Source organism: Anser anser, assembly GCF_964211835.1.
Source record: "Anser anser genome assembly, chromosome: 3".
In the NCBI taxonomy this organism is placed as follows: Eukaryota; Metazoa; Chordata; class Aves; order Anseriformes; family Anatidae; genus Anser; species Anser anser.
Window position 1 is genome coordinate 59,569,179 of NC_139722.1, and position 26,907 is coordinate 59,596,085.

The 26,907-nt window shown below is 37.0% G+C and overlaps 1 protein-coding gene across 16 annotated transcripts in view; it reads left to right on the forward strand.

Moving 5' to 3' along the window:
- The window catches only part of L3MBTL3 (L3MBTL histone methyl-lysine binding protein 3), an 88,791-nt gene that overhangs the window by 15,043 nt on the left and 46,841 nt on the right, over window positions 1-26,907 (forward strand). For all 16 annotated transcript variants that reach the window (XM_083832534.1, XM_083832540.1, XM_083832544.1 and 13 more), the window contains 7 exons: window positions 9,345-9,456; window positions 11,414-11,573; window positions 12,569-12,707; window positions 14,673-14,757; window positions 17,038-17,129; window positions 21,238-21,342; window positions 22,988-23,123. In XM_083832534.1, the coding sequence (XP_083688660.1) occupies window positions 9,345-9,456; window positions 11,414-11,573; window positions 12,569-12,707; window positions 14,673-14,757; window positions 17,038-17,129; window positions 21,238-21,342; window positions 22,988-23,123 (829 nt within the window). The remainder of the gene's footprint in view (window positions 1-9,344; window positions 9,457-11,413; window positions 11,574-12,568; window positions 12,708-14,672; window positions 14,758-17,037; window positions 17,130-21,237; window positions 21,343-22,987; window positions 23,124-26,907) is intronic.

Below are 26,907 nucleotides of genomic sequence, written 5' to 3' on the forward strand. Positions count from 1 at the left end.
AACCCTGTAGTAGCCGTGTGCACAAATCCAAAGATTGTATTTTTCTTGATTGGTAATAGATTGGAGTTCCTGTTTTTTATGCAATAAATAATATGCGATAGCTCAACTCTGTAGTGAGTAATGCATTGCTCACATACCCAGCCTCATCAACAGAGGTTATCAGGCAAGCATAGCTGATATAGCTGTATGTAGCTAGCAAGAGGAACCATTTTTTTTTAAGAAACACTTCATTTTTGTGAATACAAGTTGCTCTGTAAATGAAGCCTGGTGAAAACCATTTTAAGTAATGTCAAACACTTGAAATATTTACAAATAACTTTTCTCAATGTTCTCTAGACTTTGTTCATATTTAACTTTTCTTATGATGCAGAAGAACAACCAGATATAGGTAATTACTCTTTTTTTCTTTTTGTTATAAAATCCTATGGCCAGTTTCATGCCTACTAGACTTCAGTGAGATAGACTGCACCAGGGGGCAGTCATTTCCCAGCTTAATGAAAATGAGGGAGCCGTGTCAAGCCTCTGTTCTCAGCCATCCTATGGTCTCTTATGTATACGTCTGTACCAAAATCAGTAAAATGCTGAAAATGTTCTCTTCCTATGATTTTGTGCCGTGTTAGTTGTTAGATTTTTGTCATCCATAATTGGAGGAGGCTGTACAAACACATTCTCATAACAGATTTCCTTAAAACTTGTTAGTAAAAATAGGCTTAAAATTGTTAATATTTCTTGAACACTGTTCTGAGCATTCTCTATGACAGATGAATACTGAATATTTGTGGAAAATGCTAGAATTTCAAATTATACAGGGGAAAAGGAGAATTAAAAATTATACAGCATGATGCACTGTAGACCAGGAAGAAAAATTTTAACATTGTATATTGGGAGTTCTTTCAAGATGTGTAAATAAAACAGAAAATTCCAGTTTAAAATAGTTTACAAATCACGGAATGCCTTCATGTGGCAGGCTAAGTAATATATGCTCTGAAAAATGTCAGTGCTCACCAGTTACTCTGCATGGTGTGAATGTGAATGTGAAATACTTTTTTTTTTTTTTTTCTTGAAATCCGTGTGCTGAGTGCAGGCAGTAACACTATCACTTCAAGATTTAAATGTACTCATTAAATTGGAAAAGCTGTAATAATTTATAATTACTTCCTATCATGGTGACAGAAGTTTATGAAGTACTTCATAATGAGTTTGATTTCCAGTGCTTGTGCTTTGAAAGTAAACTGTTACATACCGCATGGACAGAGTTTTGGTCATCATTTCCAACTTGCAAATTGTGATTGCACTGAAAAAAGAGATAAAAATAAATTTGATGGTGAAGAAATTAACATGTAGATAGATCTGGGCAGCTAATATTGCAGAAAACCAGCTATAATAGTGGAACATGAATGGTAGAATAATGGTCAGCTAAGGAGCAGTGCTGGGTGTTTCCAGCCAAGAAAGTAAGGAAGGTAGGCGTGATTCAGAGCGCCGTGTTTTGGACTTCACAGGTGCAACAGCTCAAGACAGTAGCATGCATCTTTCCACCTGCCCGTTCTAAAATCCATTCACTCTGTAGTGAGATAATTAACGTTTTGAAAACAAGTTACTTTTTTCTCATGTGATTATACGGCAGAAACACCAGCAGTGTTTCAGGCAGTGACTAACTGCAGTGCTTTCTTTGTGTAAGGCCAGTTCTCTTCTCCTGCAGTATCATGGGCTACACTTAAAATCAGAGGAGCCAGTTCTCCATCAGGCTGAGGGTTTCTGCAGGAAACATCAACTACTGGGCACCAGCTAAATAGCTGCCCTACCAGGAAGGCATATTTAAGAGAGGTGCTGGATTCTCTTCAGGGAAGCTGGGAAGGAGTAGTATAGGGAGGAGAAAGCAAGGCAGGATACACTTTTCTTGGATCATGTGTGAGCCCGAGCAGATGTACCTAGTGGTCTTTCACCACCTGGAAATACCTTTCTTCTCTTGCATTCTAATGTAATTACTCAGCCCGTGCTGTGCATTCATTGCCATGGATTTTTGGTTAACTCTGTGCATTGCGATAAAATGTGATGTCACCTTTACCTTTGTAAAAAAGAAAGACCAGCCAGGAAATTTTACTATTAAAATTGCTAAAACTCCAAAGTCAAGAAATGCCAGAATTAAGTTTGCCTTTGGATCTTTAATTGGGCTTCCCCATGAGTAGTCATGAGTCCCCATGAGTCATTAGAGTCTTTACTTATTGGATCACATGCTATTTTACCACAAAATCTGCTACACTGAAGAAATGGGAATGAAACATGGTTATTTAGTAAATAGTGATTTTCTACTGCATTGTTTGCTGTTTATGCTCTGAGAATTGTAAATACCCAGGCAGAGGATTTCAGGAAGAAAAAGGAATAGTTTTGTGATTGGTGCAGGTCAACACCACACAGGAAGGCTTGGTGCTGTATTTGCTCATACCACAGCCTTCCTATGTGGTGCTGAACGACTCGCTGAAACCAAAACTTTGGCAGGTAGCCATTTGTTTTGTATTTGTCATTTGTTTGGTTTCCCTGGGAGATATTAACATCTGGTATTTAGAAATGTTCTGGCTGCAATAATTTGGAGCCAGGGGTGCTCTATAGGTCAGGTTCTGGATCAATAAGCATCTTGGCAGTCAGGAGCATAAACATGTCCAACAGAGCCTTGACTTCTGGCTCTGGCATGGATTTATGTGTTATCTTAAGAAAACCTCTTTGGTTACAATTTCCTAGTCAAGTGGAGATAAGACAGACTGAGTTTGCAGTGGGGAGACATCACTGAGAAGCCCTCTGGTGCTAAGATTATTCTTGAGAAATCTGGAGGGAAAAGTTTGAAGAGACTGAAAATGTCTAAGAATAAATTAGCTAATAAGAATAAATTAGCTAATAGCTAAGTTTCCTCCAGACAAGACTGAGGTTTGGGGAAATGTCAATCTTTTACTAGAGGTATACATATGTCAGTCTCTCTTACTAAAATTTTATGTTTGCTGATGGTACCTAGGCTTTCATCGGAGAGTGATAAAGAGAATGTTCCTTTTATTATTTGAGGGGCACAAGTTGTAATGTGATAGTAATCCTTTCAACTGTTTCTTGTTTGTGCCTGCCAGGATAGGAGAGAAAGTTTGCTTTTGCATACAGATTGTTAGCTCTTCTTTATTACTTCAGGATCTGCTTATTGCAGTGGTACTGAAGCTCTTAAAATCAATTGAGGATTGCTTGAAGTACCTGACTTCCTTGCTGACAGCATCATGACAGAAATGAGTGATTCCAGTGTGGGGGTCGTGGATCAAAATCACTGCCTGTTGATCGTGGTGTGGAATTTAATCTTTGCTGCTGATGATTTAGGGAGGTCTAAATAGCCCAGGGTCCTGCTTAGCTTGTTTGTCTTTTGCCATGTTGGAGCGTGCAGGCTGGATCTGTCCTCATCTCTAAATGAGGGGAATAGCCAGGTACTGGGACTCATTTCCCTAACCTTCTGTATACATGAAAGAATAAAAATTTTGTGACCAGACAAGCTCCAGAAGTCAGGTGCTTGACAAGGACTTTGAAACAAGCTGGGAGCAGAGGTCTCAGACTGATGAAGAGCTAGGAAGAGGTATTCTTGTTTCTTTTTGTGAGTGGCTGAGAACAGACATATTGTTTCAGGAGTAATTTTGCAATGCATTGTAACAGTAATTGATAGAGTGCCTCAAGCTTTTTAAATACATACTCCTTGTTATTTCAGGTTTGTTGTTTGTTTGTTTGTTGTTTTTTTTTTTTTTGAAGAAAATAAGCAGTCAATCTGCTTTCAAACAATGGAGAGTAAATAAGACTGACATCACTAGTTGAAGAAAGAGTATAAAAATACCCAACAGCTGCCTCATTTTCTGAATACTATCCAGCCCGTGCCTGAGGCAGGGGTTCTGTGGAAAAAATAGTATGTGATCATTCATGTGAAGACTTCATCACACACACACACACACACACACACACACAGAAAAAGGGGTATGGTTGAATAGACAAGTTCTGACGTTTACTAATTTATTCAGATTAAATAATATTTTTTAAAAGTTTGGCATGTAATAGGAGATGGTTGGACATACAATGTCTATAGGCGATTCCTTTGCTCTGAAGAGAGGAAGAGCTGTAGAATGCCAGAAAGGCCTTAATTTGTATGAGCAGTCTCTCTGAAATCACTGGGGATGTTCAGGATTGAAATCAAGAATGTTTGCTAGGTAGAGATCAGAGTATAGTTTTTTGTATTCCCGGTGTCCCAGGGCCCTCTTTACAGAGTGTTGTATAATTCCATTACTTAAGTCCAGTTATTTCATAGACATGATGAGCATTTACCCAATCTATTTTTTTTGGATAACACAAAATTTGCAGGTTTCATCTGAGCTAGTCCATAATCACACTGCTTTGTGGTCAAGATAAGTTTTATTCTTGAAGTTACTGTCAGGGTGCAGTAACAATTGTATTCATTGCTATGAATTCTGTGTCCTAATCTTGCCCAGTAGATGGTACTGTTGGCCATGTTTTGTAATTTATTTTAAAGTGTATTAAAATTCTTTTTCTTTTTTTTTCTTCTTTGTCTTCTGCATTTGATATGCTCTTTTTTTTTTTTTTTTTTTTCCTTTTTATTTCTGCCTCCTCTCCCACATAATATTTTTACCTCATAGAAAACAACAGTAGTCTTTATTCTGGTTTGGTCTCTGTGTGTACTGATGAGATCTCACACATTCCTAAAAGGGCAGAAGTAACAGTATGTTGAGTTAATAAGATCTTTGTTGCTCTGAAGTATACACGTACGGTAGCAGGGAATTAATTTAGAATGGGTTGTATATATTTTTTCCCAATAGGTTTGAGTTTCTAAGAACTAATCTGCAATATGGTAGACTGTTGTAATTGTTTGCAAAATTATTTTCATCTCACATTGAATGACAGATATACTGAGTATTTTATGAAATCTGAAACAAGATAACTAAAAGCCCTTTCAACATATAATTACCCTAAATAAAACTACAGAAAGCCTCCCAGCCTGCATGATAAAACAGATAACTTCTATTAGAAATAAAATGTCCTAAAGCCACTGGAAAAGGTACAGAGGAAATCCATCTGTAGAATTATGCATTATCAGGTTCTGGACCCCTTTCACTGAGAAAAAGTGAATTTCCCAGTTGAGTGCAGCACATGGTGGGCAAGGCTGATCAAGAGGCTGGAACACCATTTTCACACGAGGAACAGAAGCAGCTTGTGTTTAGCCTCGCAAAATGAAGCTTGGGGGTGCATAATTCCTAACTTCAGATGTATACCCAGAGAGTAAGCACTGTGGAGAGGGAAGGGGTGTTTAATCCATAGAGTAATGTTGTGTTAAGAACAAGTGGGCATACGCTGACTGTGAATAAAGTAAATGGAAAGTCAGAAGAAGTTTTTTTGAGAAAGAGCTTTTGGAAAGCTGTTCTTCTTTTTGTTGTTGTTGTTTTGAGAAAGAACATTAAAGAAATGTTGCGTGAAAAAGCATTGAAGACTTTCAGTAGAGTTTACAAAAAATTGGGCAATTCTGCCTTTGCAGCTGAACTGTTTATGAAATACTTTGGCTGCTACAATTGCCTGCAGAAAAAAAAGGTTTCATCTCAGTGACTTATGATACCTGTTCCAGTCCTGTGTAAATTTTAATGAAATTTTAATTTTTTAAAATTATTTATAGATAGTAATTTTTGAACCCTGTAGAAGAAGTTAATGTGTGGACAGTCAGAAATGTTTCGGAAACTATTTATAGTGCTTGAACAATATTTATTTAAACTTTGATTTTCCTCAATGTATTCTTTATTTGCTGTATGAATATTAAAATGTTCCTGTGTTAAATTGACACATGTAAGATGAAGTGCTGGTATATCAGGGCATCATTTCCTGAGGATGTGAAAATGTATCTCAGTGGAAGGAATCTGTATGAACGTTTAGATGGAAGTTGCTGTTCAATTTCTTTTTGATCCTTTAGCAGTGGAAACTGCTAAACAGGGTAGTTAAGTAAGTTCTGTGTTGCATACTTAACCACTAACAATTGGACTCATTCTGCCAACTCAGGTTATGACACATTTGTGTTAAATGAAAAGAATTGCAGTAACTTTAAAATGTGTATTCTTGCCCTTGTGGCTCACCTGTAGGAGGAAAGTGAAATTTCCTATCTAATTGTTACTTTTATTTGTGTTTATTTTACTGTTTTTATTTTATTTATGTTTTATTTTTACATGAAACCTGTTGAGATTTCTTCTTTGTCTTCTTAAGACTTTTCTTTCCATTGGGTGGGATAGAGGATTGTCTTGTTAAAAGTTTACTTAACGTTTGCAAACAGGTATTTAACAAAAGACTGGATTTAACAGGATTAAATTCACACCCAACAACCTTTATAATTTATTTTCTTTTAAACACTGAAGTGACAAAAATTAGGCTTCTTTGTGAGATTATTTTAAAAGTACCTGATAATGACCTGACTGTTTCCATCCATTTTACTGTGCTTTAATGAAGAGAGGTTTCAGGAAAATCCTGTCATCTAATGCGAATTTATATATTTACTTAAGGAGTTTTGTGACTAAGAAAAACATTTTTACTTCTCACAAAGCTATTGGTAGTTCCCCAGAGGTTTGCTCAATGCCACCATTTCCTTCTCTGTATCATCAGCTTGGGCCTGCAGACTGTCAAGGCACCTGAAGAAATACGTGAAGATTATACAGGAACGAATGCCCACGTTATACCATGTTATATTTTATCTTGGATCAACAAAACATAGGAAATATTCTAAGAGCTTTTTGTTTTGTTTTGTTTTGTTTTTGTTTTTGTTTTCTGTCATGCTTCCAATAGTAGATGTTAGTTGGCACGTTGTTCTGGCAGCTCTTATGCTGTGAGGGCTTCATGCAGCGTACTGCTCTGTACATATATTTGTCCTGTTTCTAAGCAGTTAACCTTCATCACAAGTTTTCCATTGCTGTTCTTCACCAACTAAAATCAGAGCACGATTCTGCAGATCCAAGGCACTTTTCTGTCAGCTATTGAGAACTCATATTGATGTTGTAGTTTGGGAAACAGTGAGAAAAAGCAGACACTGTCTTCTACAAGTTAGTGGCTGAACACTTACAGGGGTTGAGTGAGAGGTCCCTGACACCCATAGAGGCATGGCTGTGCGCAGAAGTTTTGCAGGAACCAGACTGGGCCTCTGGCCTACAGGCAGTGTTGTGCTGTCCTGCCCACTGAGACAGAAGACAGTAGCAGTCACACTCCCTCGCTAAGCCCAGCTTGGTGTAATGGCCCAGCTGTTAGGCTATCTCTGCTTTGAACAAGTCATAGGATAGCCAGGAGCAGCCTTCTCTCAAGTTGTCTGTCTTTAGGCATTTGGAAAGTGTCAGTCATCCCACTGAAGTCCCAAAAGGCCATGTGGTGGCAGAGTGACAAGGGTTATGCCCTGGTGTACCGCAGAAGGCCCTAGTGGAGAAGCAATGTGTGTGTGCTGTCAAGGGCTTAACGCTGATCAGGCCATGCGGAAATGCTCCAGGTATTAACTGGACTCTTCAAAAATACCTGTGGTGTGCATGTGTTGTAACTGATGTTGTGTAAAGGCACAGGGGTTCGCAGAAGTTGGTCAGTAACCTGGGTGCAGCCTGTTGGTTGCTGTGGTGCAGCATGGCGTTTGGGTCTGTACCCACGCCTGCCTGCCGAGGCGGCTGGTGTAGTAGTACTGCAGCTTGTAGAAACAATCCAGGTTTTGCCTGTAGCATCCACCTATTTCTGAGGCAGCAGACAAAGCAGAAATAGCAGAAAGTAGCTTAGCAAAAGTAGGAACAAGATGGGGTACTGAAGTCAGCTGTGAGACACAGGGATCCTCTTCCAAATGGTAACTCTATTTCTTCTGTTTTGTTGGAGCAGCATAAATGTCTGTCTACAAACTTGAGTATGAATGTGTGGTGTTACTGCATTTGGTGACCTTTCAAAGCTGAACTCAGTCTTTCAGTCTAGAAGGATTTATTGACAGCTTGTCCACAATTGTGTTTCTGTTGTGAGAGTAGCTGATTGTAAGTAAATAACTTGGCTCCAGAAGTCATGTGTGTGTGTGGTCCTCCTCTTCTTCTTTTTCCTCCCCTCAGCTTATTATTTCTTAGCTGCTGGTTTTTGTAGAACTCTTTGTGAATGCTGAGACTGGAGAGCCTATGCTAGTGAAAATGCTGCCAGGGTATGTAAGTCATGAAGCTCACCCTTACTTCTAGTCAGAATGGCTTTCTTTCAGTACCAGACCACAGCAGGGCCCAGCGCGTGTGGACATGGTTCATCCTGGACCCTCCTAAGGCACGGAGGAGGTGGATATAATGCCAGGCAATTGTTCCCCTTGTCATTTTCTCAATGTTAAATTGTCTAATTAGAGAAACAGAAATATGCTTTATGCTACTGCCCTGAAGATGTATTCCAGCAGGTGGGTGCAGGGGAGCTTTGAAAGTCTCTCTTGGACCTAATTTTTCCTGTTGATCTCCTTTGGTCACACCTCACTACCAGAGACCTGTGATAAAGCTCTAAGAGTTACACCCCATTGCCATTTTGAAGTAGACTGCCACAGACAAAATACTGCCTTTAGTTCAACCCATACAACCAGCTGGGCCTGCAAACCAAGTAGTGACTCGGAAGCTGGAGGTTTATTTTCGTCTGGTAGCACTGTAATTATTACGGCATTTGGAAGATGCTTTTCTGCTGGTGGCAGGATGGTATAACTCACAGTGATCCTGTGTAAGCCCAGCATGTGGGATATTGTTGAGCCTTGCTTCTGGCTGACAGTAATATCACATTCAGCGTGTAATTAAACAGTTCATAAACTGCCTTGAGATGTTTGTTTATGGGCACTTTACAGCAGAGAAGTATGGTGTTTTGCAGGATGCTGAAATTTCTGTGCTCAGTGAAGCATTTGTATTTGATATTCAGTTCCCTTTTCTTTGACGAAAATACTCAGTGACCAGAGCGCATTATTTTGCTGGCAATGAAATACATATGGCTTGGTGATATTCCCATGAATTTCTATTACTGATTTTTTGATTCTTTTGTTTCAGTTGCATATCAAACTAATTGATATAGATACGTGTAGGTGCATCTGTACTGATATTTACAGTAAATTAAAATTTTAAATAACAAAACGAGTTTGTGTCTTGCTTTACAGAAACAATGCTTGTTTATGATTACTTGGGGATAAGCAGAAACACTTAGAAATTGGAACACTTAGAATATGGTGAGGATACTGCGTAAAAACTCTAGGTGAATAGAAGAAGATGCTGCAAGAAAGCAGTAGTAAATTTTTGCTGTACTTTATGCCATTTGTTTTGTTTTACCAGTTTAGAGTGAATGAATTCGGAGCCCTGGAGGTGATTACAGATGAAACTGAGATGGAAAATGTTAAAAAGGCCACTGCTACCACAACTTGGATGGTTCCAACTGCTCAAGAAGGTCAGCTAAGAGGTCACTGAGGCTTTCTGTGATTGTATTTTGTTTAATATACCAGTTTTTCGAAAAGATTGCCCCCCAAAATAAAATAAACTTATTCACTTAATGCACAGAGTATCTCTGATGATCTTACCTGTTTCTTGGGGTGTTAATAGTTATGAAAATAAATGTACTTTAAATTAAAAGGAAATAATTCCACTGTTAAACATCTGAAGTTGAACTACAGCCACATTTTTTTCTAACAGTAATTTTTTCTAAGTTTAGAACAGGTATTTTTCTATTACATTTTATTTAATTTGAAAAGAAGTCAACTTCTTACTCTAAATTATTCATAATTTTTGAGATGTTATTTTTATTAAGCTGGTTTTCCAGCTTGCCCACAGACTTTACTAACCTTCTTCAATTCATTTGTGACTGAGGTCTGTAAACTGCCTTCATGTAATATTGGTTGCTACTCAGCTCCTACCACCAGTCTCAATGTAAGCAGTATCTGTCTACAGAACAGGGTGTTAAATGAGATACTGTGCTTCCTTGATTTAAAGTACTGATGTATGTAAATACCTTTATTGTGCAAATAAATTTGGTTTACATGGTCAGGATTCCGAAAATTTTGAGACAGTGATGGAATAACATAAAAGGGAATATCGCAGCTGTTTTTGTGATTACTTACAGCTCCACTTTTGTGAATAAATGAAACATTTATACCAGTGGGAAAGTACTTTGGACCTCAGCCATGAGGTCTAAAGCTTCAGACCACAGATAATTTTGTTCGATATGTTTCCAAGTCAGTGATAATTTTTCAGATATTCAAGATTCAAATCTGTGATGAGAGTGACAGCAATGTGATAATATAGTAGCACAGCAGATTGTATCTTTAGGCTGAGAGATCACAGTTACCTATAACAAAACATGCAATTTCATCCCCTACAGTCTGGTATACCTAAAAAAAAATCTTGCTACTGAATTAAAGCGTGTTTATGGGCATGTAAACATATTAAGTAATCATCACAAATATCCTACATAGTCCTTGATTAATTTATTGCTCCCCAAAGATGTAATATTGCTAAGATTTTCAATTATGAGAGGAAATGGTTGTTTTGAACCTCTAATGACACTGGAGCGTAAATATATCCCATAAATAATGTATTACTCTGGTGGAGATAGTCTGCACACAAGAATTCATTTGACTCCATTTTTAAAAACAGTTCAGTGCTCAAGCAAAAGAAATGGTGCCTTGAAATTTGGCTTTTGCGGGTGCAAGGCCAATAGCCTGCTTTAGGAACTGGAGAAGTTTAGAATGCTGCATACTTGCCTGTGAGTAAAAGAAACAGCATCCTCTCCTAGGCTGCATATCTCTTGTGTGAAAATCATAGCTTAGGATCGTGAGTAACTCAATATTTGAAAATCTATTTGTTACAAATTAGATTTTTGTTTGTTTGTTTGTTTTTACCTTACTTTTTTTTTTTATTTCTCCTCAACTCAGAAAAGTTGAGCAATAGCTGCTGTAGTAAAAGACTGTAAGATGTAGTGAGTAATTTACTTCCAGGAATAAGTTTTTAATGACCTGTTAGAAGATAACTCCTCCCCAGGTGACCCTACAGGTCAAAAATCAGGCATGTCAGCAGGACATGAGTTGATGAACTCCATGCAGTGATGACTGGATAGTCAGCAGTGTGTGTGTATCACAAAATTCACTCCTTCCATGAGTAGCAATGCCAGCAGTGTCAATGTGCCAGTGATAACAGAAGCATGAAATTAGTAGATTCTTCTCTGTGGTGTTGCAATATGAAAACCCAACTTACTTATTAGGAATATAGACCCCATACAGACACTAATTCTCATTTCTTCATTTTAACAAGAGTGGCATGACTTTGGTATTCTATTTGTTTGGCAAGAGCTACAAGTATGGTTGAAAATGTATCACCTCTACCTAAGTGAAGTTACTTTTTTCATTGTGCAGCCTTTTCAGAAAAGACAGGGATCCCCACAAAGTTGAAGGAAACTGCAAAAATGGATGGACTTGTTTTCTGTGAAAACTGTTATCGCTATGGTACCATAGAAGAATTTGTTCCTGAAGGGAAATTTTGCAGCCAGAAATGTGCCCAGCAAGTGAAAAACAAGTAGGTGCTATTATAAAGCATAGATACAAAGAATTTGGCATAAATGCAGCATGAGATAAAAGTGGTGGGATAAAACATTAATGGTGGGGCAGAGATACATTAAGCAGCCATATTTTGGTGAGTTTCCAGCAGTTTATAATGTTCTTTCACTGTTTTTGGACTTAGTGCATTATGAAACTTGCTTTTTGTCTAACATTGATGTTGAAGGCAATCTTTTTTGCTCAGAGAATTCTGTGTTCTGCTGTCAGATGCAAACAGTGATACAGTCTATGGGATGTATGAATCACTGTCAGACTCCCACCCTGTTTCATAATCATTGGAATTAAGATAATCAGTAATGAGATGGTTGGTGTGGCAAGTTAATTGTAATTAAGTTCAAGAGCTGTATTATAGATGACAGTGAGAGAAAACATGAACATGGTGTGGTTTCTCAGTTCCTTTTCTTTCAGCTAGTGCAGTTCATCTCGTCATAAAGGAAAACCTGTGTTAGTAGGTCCATTCTGTGTTGTATTCTACTTTATGGCAATTGTTAACATCTATGATTTTGTGCATTTTCCTTATTTTTAGGTAATTACTTCAACATTTTCTGTTCTGATTGCTTATTTAGCAATTTGTACAGTCACATACCAGCTTTCTCCAATTGGATTTGTCAGTCTTAATAATTACCTTTTCTTTCCTCTCCATGAACTGCCTTGTAGTCCTAAACATTTCAGTTTGCTAATCTGTGAGATTTGATGGTACATGAGAAAAGGCACACTGCTTAAAACATGCAGAACCTGTTTGGTGCAGTTTGACAGCTTTCCTTTTGCAGTTGCTCTTGTGGTCTTTCAGCTTAATTTTTGACAGATTTAATTTTCAGTATTTCTAAGAATATATTACGCATAATACCCTGGGATCTACACTTGACTGTTAGATTTACTTGCATTTTACTTGTGTCATGAGTATGAGAAGTAAGATAATACTGGCTTTGTGTTATTGTGTTGCTCTTGTAATAGAGAACCAAAGGAGGAAAAGCCCAACGTGGAATGCAATGGGGAAGATGATTCCAAAGGCATTCGGAAAAGAAAAGCAAAATTACCTCTCAAAGAAGAGTCCAGGGATAATGGGGAGAAGAAAGAGAATCCCAATGAAACTGTTAGTATGCATCATAAACCCATTCCTGCAAACATTTTAGTGGGATTTTTGCCTTATATTGCAGTGTCAGTAACTTCATCACTCTAGAAAGAGAAGTGACTGTATGGCTCTGTTAAAATCACAATAAGTAGTTGCTTCCCTTTCCAGTTTAATTATGCCTCATCAGTAAATTCCAATTGTTGACAATAAACTGATAGGAACTGCTTTTTTGCTCTTCCTTGCTTTTTTTTTTTTAGAACAGAACAAAAAGAAGTTAAAGGAAAAATGATGTTAAGACTTGCTATGACTTTAGTACAGACAAACAGGACTAAATGTTTCCAAACATCTGTTAGTCACTCTGCACTTGAGTAAATGATTATAGACAAATAATTTATTTGTAAAGAAAACTCTGTTACAGTTAAGTAGAGTGTACTTTTGATTTTTGTAATGTAATTTGCCTTAGAAAATCATAGCCAAAGATGAGCATTGATGTTCATCCTTTCAGCTAACAGGACGGTTTTTTTTTGTTTGTTTGTTTGTTTTTTGATTCAGGAGGGACTGTATACAAATTGTCTGATTTCTTCCAACACACAGTTAGCAGTGATTACCACATTCTCTGTGGGTAATTATAAAGATATAAAAAACACATGAAGCAAACAAAGTATCCAGGTCCAGTGTTGAATGTTTTTACCAAGATGAGTAATCTAACTTTCAAGGCTTTCTCACCATGAGCAAATCCATGTGGCTCTTGCTGTCATTGCCCTGCTTGTTCTGTAATAGGCTTTTGGTGGATTCTGGTTTGTGATGACAGTTACTACTTAAAACTATTTGATGGAATTTAGGAGAAACATTTCATCTGTACTTGAGATATCTTTGCTGGAGCCCTGCACAATTACATATATATATATATATATATGGAGAGAGAGATCCAGAAGAAGCAGCATGCACAGTGTTAACAGCTTTGGTTTTTTTTTACAGAATACTCTAGGTGTTTTTGCCCACTATAAACCTCAAGGTGGCTGCCAGTTTACATGTGTGTTGTCTTGTGCCTGTTGGAGGACATACATGCAAAATTTCTCATTGTGCCAGGTGTCTGTGGAGTATTTCCTGAAGGAGTGAAAGTGAAAAATGAAAAAAAGAAAAATGGTCTGGGATTTGGTTTTGTTTTATGTTGCAGTGTAATGAACTTTGGGGCACCATTTGTTTTTTCCTTTTGGAATTAATCCTCATTTGAGACCAACAAATAAACCTGTTGCAGTACCTTCACATAATGTTTGTTTTCCTCTCAATAGCTGTGGCATTACTGGGAGGAGCACAGTTTGGAGGGAGAAGGGGAGGGCACTGCATTTGTAAAATTGCGAAAAAGCAGAAAACACCAGAGGTGTCAGAAGGGAATTCAAGTCTCTGTCTGACAGTGTCTTAGGGAAAAGTTAGGGGACAGCTTCTTTGCCATCGTCAGTCTGCCCCTCCAAATGAATAGTTACTCTGTTCGTCAGTTCAGGTGCCAAGAAAACTATTGCTAAGCAAAAATAAAATAAAATAAAATAAAATAAAATAAAATAAAATCCGATCAGTGCCAATTTATGTTTAGTCAACCAACTACATATTTAGAAAGAAAAAAAAAAAAAGATTAAAGCTGTGAGAAGTTTTCCTTTAAGTTATTTTGGAAGCGCAAACATATCAAAGATACTATTTATCTCCAGCTCAGCCAGCCCTGAAAGGGTTGGTGATCTGTCCCTGCCTTAAACAGGACTCGTTGGCTGAGTGCCAGGTACTGGAGTCCTTCTGTCTGTCATTTCCACTGTGTTTGCTGAAGTTTGTCACTGGTTGCTTGCTTTGTTTGTATTTAGATATCTACAGGTTTGTCTGAGATAGTGGAGAGCTATGTAATAGCCTTTTCAATGAAGTCAAAGTTAAACCTTGGGTGTCTCCATTTTTGCTATTAGACTTCTGAACTAATATGATTATTGTACTCTTTTAATATAGGAGGACAAACCTGAAGGGAGGATCTTGAGAGTCTCACAGAGAGCCAGGAGAAAAAGAAAAGGGGAAATTACAGTTTTGAAACAAAGTAAGTTAGATTATGAAATAAAATCTCGTGTATCACTTATTTATGTGATATCCACCTCATACTGTGAATTGCTGGCATTGTATCACTGAATTTTTATTAGTTCTTGAATACATTTTTGTCAGTCTGTAAAAATACAGTGCCAGTGTTATTTATAGTAATTAAATTTTAAGGGTTGAAGAACTGAGGGAACCAAATGGAAACTTCAGGGGAAAAAAGCATCACTTGGAGATTGATTGCCTTTTACGAAGAGCTAGTTTTTATATGCCTGGCAGTGTGGAGAAGCAGGGAGTAAGTGTAAATGTAACTGATGCACATTTGAATTTTTTTTTCTTTAATCCCTTTAAAGAGTGCTGGTATTAAAGGGAATCAGGCCCATTGAGTTCTCAGATGTTGAAAGACATGTATTAAGGAGAAGTGAAAGTTTACTTTTGTTTCCTTGGGGATCAATTTTGTATTTATGGTATGGCTGGAAATAGACACATTTATGGAACTGTTTAGGAATAATTGCTATAATCAGTCCAAAGGGAAATATGCTGCATGAAGCAGCATAATAAAACATATTTTAAATGAGTGCTGTTTTTTTCAAGCTGTTCACATGATGAATACTTTTAGGAATATTCAGAGAATCATCAGCTCTTATACCTCACTGACACACCAACCAGAAAGCTGCATCTTGCCCTTCAGCGAATTTCTTTTGGTATACTGGGAGCCATTACCAGAAGTTGCCTTCAGCACGGAGCTCCAAGTAGCTCTGCTGCGCTCTAGGTAGATGATATACTGATTGAAGATGCAACATGTAAAAGTCACAGAAGATCCCCCTCCTGAGATAGAATTACTCCTGAAATATAAATATCATTACTACAGTTGTTTCCAAAGCTGAGACTGTATGAAGTATGTGAGATACAAGCACAAAGCTTGAAAATCTTGAAATCACTGCTGTCCGGTGACAGAATGGTTTGTATGGATTTCTTTTGTTTATTAGGGAAAATGTCAGCTCAGCACATGAGCTGTGGTGTAATGGAACACTGTATATTCAGAATCAAACACATAACAGTGTATTATTGTGGCAAGCAACACATTTCTTGAATAGAACAAATCAGCTGGGTAAATCACAGATAAAATGAGTGTGCTTTAGTAGTGTTGAGCAATTTCTGTGGTTCTGAAATGTGTTATCTTTTGGTTAAATTACTGGCTTTCTTCAGGAGAGTTTGGTATCACTATTGTTATAGCAAACATTTTAATTATAAAAACACTTAGCCAGATGGCTACTTAAGAGGCTTATTTGTATTGTGAGTAGCCTGCAGTCAGGATCAGGCTGGAATCATACTGTGGACTGCGAGGAATCCTCCTGATGGCATGAGTTTATAGTCTGAAATGCTAAGCTACATGTGCAGAAGGAGGCATTTAGGCAAAGATCAGTAGAAAAGAGTGGAAGTGTATGAAAATAGATACATACATGGCCAGCCTCACAAACCATCTGTTTTTGAAGTTCCTGGCTTTTGCTAGTGCAGTTAGTGCCTTATTTTCAAGGCCTAAAAACTGCTACTCACTACTGTTTCCTTAAGATGAACTATAGCCAATATTGCATATGTGAGTATATGCAAGTGTTCATACTATACGAACAAACATGAAACTGGAGCTTTCCATCTTATGCTAAAGAAAGGATGGGAGGAAAAAAAGCTCTGGTGGCAGTTTTGATGGTTTGGAAAAATTATTGTTAAATCACTGCCTTTCTACCCCAAACCATCAAACTACAAAGTGATGAATTCTGTCACAGAATAACATATTTCAGCTAAGATTTAAAAAAAAAAAAAAAAAAATCATGTCTGCTATCCAGTTGAAAATGCTTTCCTGAATTGGACATTTTTTCTGATGAAATTTTTAAAAATACGGACCTACTTTATGTGATTTGCATTGGTCTTCATTTAAGATTTTTGCAAACTGTTTGCAAATTGTACATCTTAATGCTTTCTTAGGAGGAATAAGGGAAAAGGTGCAGAGGGCAAGATTACACAAGCTGTTCTCATCATGTAAAACAGCTTTTTCTTGGTACTAGTCAAGATTTGAAATGATGGAAATGATTCTGTACAAATCTTCATGTTTCTAGTGCCATTAAACCTACAGAACCACTCTTCCTGAAATTAATCCAGAGAAACACCATGAATGCATTTAATAAAACATAGCTTTGAGATAGGTATATTATACACTTCAAAATGTCTGTTTTGTTTTCTCGAGAAATTAAGTTAGAGAATTCTCTTGCTGTTCTATCCTTCTTTGCAGCTGTACACTCTAAAGGAAAGCAAGCGTGGTGTTGGGCATCCTATCTGGAGGAAGAAAAGGCTGTTGCAGTACCTACTAAGCTTTTTAAAGAGGTATGACCTTCTGGAGTTGAAATCAGTCAAACACCTAAGACCATGACATTTCTAGAGAAATCAATTAAAATTAAAAAATAATAATTCTGAAGATTTTTCACTTCTATAGAGGTAAACCTATGTGATTAAGGTAATTCTGTCCATCAGATAAAATATTCAGAATATGTGTAAAATTAGTTATCTTTTTCTGCCTTTTCAAAGAAAGCTGTGGTTTTAGATGAATGCTGTCAGCTGAGACTATAGACAGCGGGTGCTTTTCCAAAACCTGCAAATTCTAGCCTTTGCTTCTAATTTCTGAGGCTAAAAATCTGATATGTATCCTCATTTTTCCATGCCATCTCGTTCTCTTTAAATACGTTTAGAAAGGTGGTACAAAGGTCGTCAGAGCTTGTTGCTTGGATTATATTACCTGTCTTTTTGCAGCTCTTGCGGATGTTATATTTTTTTTTATTACATCTGATACTAGTTTGCCGTGTTCCCATTTTGCCTGTCATCTGATTGGATGTCACATCATTATCTCTTGCTTGTCCTTTGTCTGCTATGTAGTCTTTGTCATGTGTCATTTCAGTGCTTTCCCTTGTGCTTTCTCTTTTGCTTGGATGAGAGCTCTGTATGCAAATCACCAAAGCTTCCATGCTGTTCTCTTCTTTTGCAAAAGATGGCAAAAGATGTGAACGTCTCAGCTGCTATACTTCTGCAATGTCTAATTCTAACAGTTATGATACTACTTTTTGATAATTCTGTCCTTAACTTGGAGTCTGTTTCCTGCATCCATTTGTTTTTGTTTGCTTTATACTTCAACTATTGAATCTTTCATGCAGAGATCAGCTTTTCAGCTTACATGTGTGTGTGGTGCTGATCTTGGTTCTTCTAGACAGTACTGAGATACAAAAGTAATTAAAGAACTAAGATTGCAATGTACAGAATCCAAAAATATGTAAGTGCAAGAACAACAGTTACCTGACCATCATTTGTTGTATCCCCCTGTGCTATACACTGGTTGAAAAATTGACAAGAAAAAAATCCTGGTAAGTAGTGTCTCTATCTGAAATGTAGATTTAAAAGTGTTGCTCTGCCTGGCTGAAGTTCCATGAAATACTGCTGTCGCAGCACCCAGGCATGTACCAGCCTTTCTGGGCACTGTGCATAGTGATAAAGCCTTGAGTGACATGATGACGTTCTGTTCTCTTTCATTGTCCTCACAGAGTACCTTCCTCATTTGATGCATCTTGTTTATATTTACTTTTAAGGTCTTTATCCCCTGGGTAACTAGCTTTTTGTTTGGTATTTAAATCCTGTAGCAGAGAGAGCGTTCTTAATAGCACTCAGAAGTGCCCAGCTAATATTACTCCAAGCAAACCAGAAAAACAGTAATGTTAAAAACAAAACCAAAAAAAACCAGTAATAACAATTCTGAATCCTCGATTTCTGTCTGGATTATGAGAATTACTTTATTTATTTATTTATTTATTTATTTATTTTTCCCAGTTCAGAAGCAGTACTTTTCAACAGCTGTTTTTTTTTTGTACGCTTTGTCGGGAATGATTAGGATAATGGAGAGCTTGGCACTCCCTGTTACTTAAATCTTAGACTCATTTCTAGGCTGTGACTGACAAGATGTTATTGTTCTGGGAAATGGAAATTATTGACCCTTGAGTTTTGTTTTTCTTCAGTGTCCAACTCCCCTGACACAATCTTCTGTTTTTGGTCTATGTTCCTGCACCATGCAAAAACGTTTCTAATCCTCAGTCTGTCATCTGCTTATTTGCTGACTCCTTTTACCTTTACTCGTTTTCTTCTTGTACCTCTCCTTAACAATGTAACTTTAAATGTTTGTTATGAAGGCAATGTGTGATAACTAGGTTTGTTACAGACTTCACCTTGGGTGATGTATGGTATGAGAATAATGCACAAAATCGAAATCTTAAGTAGTATTAAAGTTATTAGTGTTCTAAAAGTTGTCTTATTTTGTTGTAAAAGAAATATTGTGTTGCCTTACAAGTTTTAAATTTGACAATGGAAAGAATAGTGAATAATTCATGTCTCATATTTCAAGAAATACCTGTGTGATAATTGCATAATTTTTGGTGTATTGTTTGTAGAATTTGAAGTTTTCATTGTTTATTATAACAATGAAAGAATAAACAGATCCATGACTTTTTTAATTGTTTCTTTTCTTTGTATATTTCTTTGTACTTGCTTTTGAAAAATCTCAGTTACCTTTTTGGCCACTGTTCCTCAGTGTGTTGGCATTTCCAACATTTCAGTTTTATACCAAGATAATTTATCTGTAAAGGTATTTATGATGTAGCATTAACTGCAACACTGTGCACCAAGATAAGCTTGAAAAATTCAGTTTATTGATTTAAAAAAATGCTTCGCTTTTACTTTCATCTTGAGGAAGTATCCAGAATTATGCATAGTGTAATTTCTTTAAAATTTCTTTGATACGAAATACATTAAACATGGTGCTGTTAAGATTAAATAACTTTTCAAATCCATGTACTGCAGTCAGCCACTCTGATCTCTTAAACTGAGCTCTACAGAATGATCTAACCTATTTTTAGGTAGAGTCTTAGAGCTGTGGTTACACATGTCTTAGCTGGCCCCTGTAGAATATCAGCTGGTCTAGTTCTCCATTTCCTTTCCCCTTGATTGCATATTCCTGCCCTTGTGCCATGCACTACTTCTTTTTCTCCTGGATTTATTATTCAGATGAGTTACAGCCAAAGCCATCAAAGAGAGGATTCCCTTCCTTTCAAGTTCCCTTCCTTTCCAATGTCTGCAGAGGTACTGTAGATGGCTGGATAGCACGTGTAACTTTCAGTTAGGTAAAATGAATCCCCTCTTTTTTCTGTATTTATTTCCTAGCAGAGTTTTGGATACTTTGGCACAAGTATATTCTGTATTTTTATTTCCTTTCTTATTCCTATGTATTTCTTCCTTCCTTTCTAAACATTTAGAGTGAATGGATTGTATATTGTTTTAACTATAAATATGTTTGATTTTTACTTGGTAATGCATATATTCTTTTTGTATAAAACATTGTTAGTGTTTTGTCTAAATTTCAGGAGAATTTTTGACTAAATCATGGTGTGTAGTGGTAACAGAAACATACAAAAATGGTTTCAATATTTAACTCTCTGTATAAATAAACAAGAGTTGCCCCTTAGGGTAAGACCAATATCCTGTATCTCACTAATCAAAGGCAGAAACAAAAGGGAGGGGGAGCACATATGATGCTTCACCTCTGTTTTATCAGTAACTGGGACATAGAAACTAGCAATAAAATTGGTAACCCCTGGAAAACCGTCTTTGGTTTTATTCAGCTGTTTTTCTGATATTCTTCTTTTCCCTCTTCCCTCCCTTTAATTTAACCTTAAAGCTGCTAGTTTCCTTCTATAACAGAGGACAGGGATCATGATACAGGGAAGCTGATGCCTTCCACTTGAAAACATCCATTCTGCTTAGCCTTGTTTCACTTTCTTTTTGAAAAAAATGTTTTCCTGGGTTCATTGTAGTGTGATGTAAGGGTAATCATGTTCCACTGATGCAAAAATATTCCTGGAAAATGAGCTTATAAATGAGAAATGACATTAAAGAGGCCATCCCTATGTAGAAATGGTATTTTGTATTTCTGTTTTGCCATTCATCATCGGTGACCTGGGATATAGAAAAGGCAAAATAGAATTTCATTGTTCTGTTTTTTATAGGAGTTACAACCACCAGAAAGGTGTTGAAGTGTCACTGTACAGGCTGAAAAAAAAATAATTACATTGTTAAAATGTTTTATTGACAATTAGTGGAAAGTTGAGGGCAAATTATCTTTTCTTTTTTTCTCTTAGGTAACTTTTTTGCTGATTCCTTGTAATTTTTTTAAGTACTCCAAAACCTTAAGTCATTCTAGTATCAATGCATTTTTCAAACAATCATCAAATTCTCTTTTCCTTGCTTGTGTTTTTTAAAATGCAAAACTTACTTTAAAGTGATTTATTAGTACTTTCAGAAACATGAGTAATAAATAATCACTGTTCTTTTCCTTATGAAGATATTCTGTCTGTCTCTGGTATACTTTCAAAAATATTGAAACTGTCCTTTTCCATTCCAGTATCAGTCTTTCCCATACAACAAAAATGGATTCAAAGTAGGGATGAAGCTGGAGGGTGTGGATCCCGAGCACCAGTCAATCTACTGTGTTCTCACAGTGGCTGAGGTAAGTTCCCAGACAGTGAAAGGATGCTGAGAGCAGCCTTGGTGCAAGATCACAGAAGAAACTCAACTGGAACAGCAGCAGCTGGAAGTGCTCTGTCTTCTCTAACAGGCAGGCAGAAACTGTATGTAAGAAGACAGCTTTTAAACTAATGAGCTTTATTAAATCTGCCTGACAAACATGTGAAGATTATGTCCACTACCATGCAGCAGTGGCTATCTGCATACCTTTAACATATACAGCTAGAGAAAACAGTGTTACGTTGTTGTTATTGGACAATTTTTTTTTTCTGTAATCATATAGTTTTGGTTGAATCTATACTTAAAAGAGAAAATAAGTTTAAAAAACTTATATATGACAACTGATTTTTAGAAATTTTATAGAGGTTTGATAGTACTGCTGGTGGTGCGTTCACTGATACAAATAACTAACTTTTCGTTTTTGTGTTGCAATTGTGCTAATTTTTTTTTCAGGCTTATTGCCTCAGAAATTGCCTGTATTGGCAGCCTCTACAAGTTAGTATACAATGCAAACTCAGTTTGCCTTTTTGCTGGCTTATGAAGTGTTGTTTCTTTTTTCATGAGAAGTTTCATTGCTTTTAATAATATAGATGAGATCCAGCTTCTCAATAACAATTTTTATGTCTATTAAACATACCTTACATGAGTTTTTGCAAAGTTTTATTGTTGTTGTTTTTTTTTTTCCTATGTATTGAAAAGGGGAAAAAGGAATAGGTAGGTATTCTGCTCTCTGTCACTGGTATTCTAGACAGCTTTAATTTCATTATATATATTTTAATAACGTAGGTTTTTTCTTTCCTGTTTCTGAATCTCTTTATGGCCCATGGTCATATCCCATTTGTGTGGATCTCTTCTAATTTCTTGTGGATGGATGTCAGTAGATGAGTATTTCCTGTGCACCTGGTGCTTAGCAGTTAGTGATGGGTCATATTTTATGGCAGGGTGACCTGTCATAAATTCCAAGGTGATAAACTGAAAGTTATGTCAGAGTGTAAATTAAATATAAAATAGGGTGGCTGTGATGTTAAGAGAATTCCACTGATGACTGCAGGAGAATTATGGCATTTGGCACTCAGGAAGATATAGAGAACTTCAGTGCAGAAAAGAAGGATTGTATCTCCTGATTTTCCCTTTGACTTGGTGATTAACTTACTACTTTAAGGAAGAAGTTCTGGGGCATATCTGTCATAACAGTTCTGAAGACCATGTTTAACATAGTCATTGTTGGCATTCTAGCAGTGCTCTCTTGCATATTGATTAATCAGGGTACTTTCAAACCATCGTTATCAGCACTTTCTCCATGATCATATCAGCTGTATCCATGGTCTTCTCTAGGATTTCTATTTTATTCTGATGTTGGGCTGGAACAGTTTTCAATTTTTTGAACAATAATAGCAGTATTCAGCTCTTAGTTAATGCTTTTTACCAGAAGAGGAGGCACTCGAATACTTTGCTTTTTGTCAAGCTTTCTTTCTTATCAAGTGAGTTTATTCATCCAGTGTTTGCCTGAGCAGAAGTAAAAGGCTGCTAAGACTATATTCATATATTTCATACTGAACAGAAACTGTTATGTGTAGGGCAGATATCTTAAATCTTATGTATTGTATGTTGTACATTCTTGCTTTTAGGTTTGTGGCTACAGAATACGACTCCATTTTGATGGATACCCAGATTGTTATGATTTCTGGGTGAATGCTGATTCTTCAGACATTCATCCTGTTGGATGGTGTGAAAAAACAGGTCACAAGCTTCACCCACCTAAAGGTATTGTTTAGTTTGAAATGTGTGCATTTTTTATAGCTCTCTGATTGAGACTATCTATGTAATGCTGTAGGTTTTTTATCAGAAATGTTTTTGTTCTTTTAGTCAGAATATTGGAACATGGCAAATTAGATTCTGCCTTAAGTCTTGAGGTTGAAATCCTACCTTTTTTATTCAGTGAAAATTCAGGGAACACAAGAAATAAAAAAAACCAGAAAAGTCATTCATAAGGCATTAGGAAAGAAAGTTAAGAAACAAAAGTAGTCCCCAAATGAATGCTTATTGCAAGTAAACTAGCAGCATCCTGGTGACATGTATGCTTAAAGAGAGGTCTCACAGGCAACTGAGAATCCTTTAGCAGAGGGTCTCAGGACATTTTCATTTTTACGTATTAACAACATACATACTTTGGCATAGACTAATGATGATTGTGTGCTTTTGCCTCAAAGATTAAGCTTAGGGAGACAGAAATAGGAATGACCAGAGCAGGAGGGAGAAAACAGTGTAAAGATTACAACCTGAAAAGGTAATTTGTACATAGCTTATATAAATGGCATACATCTATTGAAATATTTGGAACTCACTTCTTTAAATATTCCATTTAAGGTTATGTAACTATTTTCTTTTGGTGGATAGAGGGCATCTGCACTGAACAGTACTATGACAAAATGGACAAATAGACTCCCTTTTTGGGAGGGAATGGAGTAAACAGGGTTAAAGGGAGCATGTCCTGGACACAGGAGAATAAGAAATTAATGGGGTGTTTTGACATACAGATGGTAGGACTGTATAGTTACGTCTGCAGAATGTTATAGTTATGTCTGCAGAATGATGATTGCACAGAGTCAGAAGATGCATTCTAGAGAATTAAAAAACTGTGGATGCAAGTGTTCAGGTGTGAAAAGTGAGAGTAAAGCCACTGAAAATATATGGGCCGAAGGCTTACCAGTGTGAGAGAAGATGGCATTTCTGCAGCTGAGCCTTGTAGGAAGGAGCATGGACTGCAGCTCCTTTGAGAACTCCACAAGCCTCTTGCTGGCTCCAGGGCAAGAGTGTTCCATACTGCCACTTGAGTACATGACCTTTCTTTGGATCATAGTTCTGCATAACTAGCTATGTAGAAATAGCAATTTCTTGAACATAAATCAGATTTTCTCAGAAGGCTGGCCTTCACTGTAGTGATGTGTAGCAAATGAGTTACAGAGTGATTGATGTTATTAGAGCAAGCTTTGTTAAGTTTAAGTTTAGTTTATTTTTTCACCACACTGAACCAGTGGATAGCTCTTTTTACTTGGGAAAGTCCTGGGGCCTATCAGAGGTATTGAGGGAGATAAGGAAATACGGAAGTACTTGTCAGGAATCTGGTTGTCATCCTGCACAGCTATGTAATCCTGCTACCCCCAAGAACATATTCCTGCTTTTAAATAACAAGATCATTCTCTGGTATTTTTATTCAAGACCAGCAAAGTATGTTGCCCTTTGTGTAGCTTGGCTCCTTTGCTTCACCTCAGCAGTAATCTCTTCGATTATTGATGAGGTGTGGTTCCTGAAACCTGCTCTTGTACTTGTGGGACTTCTTCCATTGTCCCAGTGCAAGCTTAGCTTGCATGTGGGATGGAAGAGGAATGGGAGAGAACAAGCGGTACTGTACATTGGAAGGAGGTGGGAGGAATTGGCCATTCGTCAGTTAAAGATATTTTTCTAGTTTTGCAGCAGGAGGTCTTTCATTGCTTATGTTTTACTGACATTTGTGGAGTTCTGTTATTCCAAGCAAAGGGAGTTCAGTTTGAGGTTGTTGGAGTTTTTCTTGCGCGTTTTTGTTGGGTTTTGAGGAAAACCAGATTTTTTTCATGTATAGTACATTTTTGTGTCCTCTGAAACTTCTTATGTCTAGTAGATCAACAGATAGGTGGGCAGATTGCTTATATTTTGCTGTGGTATTACATTTTAACAGTGCTTTCTATTTGGTGCCCATTGCAGATTGTACTGACACTAAAGCTAATACCAGTTATAGCAGTTTGCTTGGGGCACTGCATCGTATATAAAATACTACTTCACAGAACTCAAACGTTTCCAGAAACATATGTAGTCCTAATGATGGTGTAGTTTCATAGATTCTTGAAAACAAAATTTCACTGACAAATGATTAAGAAGAGTGATCAAAGTGAGAAGAATTTTCAGATTCGCAGGAGATGAAAATGTATTGCTGTATTACAAAAAAAACAAGACTGTTACCTAGTTAACAAATTATGTAATGCCAGTTAACAATTGCATTTTGTGCTTTTGAATTGACTGGGAATTAATGAAGCCTGTGGTTTTAATTAGTGAATACTGTTCTATATCTACAGTGGCTTGATCAAATTGACCTTCAGTCCTTTCTTGAGTGATAGGTAATGTAGGAGGTAGAGATATTCCTTTCTTACGTGGTGACTAGAAGACCCATGCTGTCCAGAAACTGTCTACGAACACAAATTTATTTTCCTTGAGCTTTGGCCCAATACCAGTACCTGATCCTATTGCAGATGCAGTAGGTGAGAGTTTTGTCTACTGTGAGTTGGGAGTTGTCTACTGTGAGCTTTGAGTTAGGTCTGAATTTTCTCTAAAATGCCAAGGAAGAATTAAAGCCTTTATACCAACCACAATGCTTTAAGAATGGTTTTGGCTGGTCTACAGCTATAGTGCATTAATACAAGAGGCAGGGAGAGTATAATGAAAAGTATCATTATTTGTACTTGGAGATTAATTTCTTTTAGCTAATATTTAAAATTAAAACAGGCATGTGGAGAGACTGAAGTTAAGGATTCATTACTTGTGGTGTCTTGGAAAATATGAGATTCTCAGAAGGTTACATGGAGCTATTGTAGTCTGTGGCATATTCGAATAACACTTTAAATAGTCAAAAGGTGACACATTTCAATTGTTAAAGCAATCACTCACTGAAATTGGTGGTGTTTTGGGTCTTGTTTTACTGGATTGTAACATACAAACTAAAATAGATGTGCCTAAAGCTTATTTAACAGAATAAAGGAAGAAGGCTCTGTGTGCTTACAGCTCTTCATTGTTGCTTTAGTGATCAGATGTACATGCAGTTTAATGTGAATTATTTATGAAGTTCTATATATTATTAATTATTTTACTTTTTCCATAAGAAAATATTAGAAGAGGCAAACTATCAACAGAAGTTTGGATTTCTTTCCAAGTACTGTTCTTTCCAAGCATAGAATAAAAAGTATGGAAAATGCGTGTAGGGGACTGTTTACACTGTAACTACATACGGGGTTCTGTGGCATCCATGGTATAAGCAACTGTTTCAATATAACCTAAGGAGTTTGTTTTAAAGCTAATTGTGGTCATACTGTTTCAGTGGTAACCTGAGGGTTTAGTAGGGTAAAGTCTGTTGGAAGTGGAAGGTTCTTTTCTTAGACTGACTGGCATAGCTAGAAAAGCTTTGGGGCCTTTGTTGGTTCTGAAATCCAAGACACAGACTGAAAAGCCACAGGAGAGAGCACTTGCTCTGAGCTTGTTGGTTGTGTGTGTGTCAGCCAGAACATCAGAGGAAAGTTTGTGGGTAGCTGCAGGGCAGAAAGAAGAGAGGTGGCGAGGTGTGGTTTTCATGGGGAAAGAGAGGCGGCTAGTAGCCTGTGCTGCTTGGAGAGTTTTGTTGGATGGGAGGGAGATTACAGTATGAAATTGTTATCTTACCGAGATTGTGATTTTTGATACCTGGTAGAATTGCGCGTTTCAGTTGCTAGGCTTCCCTTAAATATTGCTCTGCACCTCAAGGACC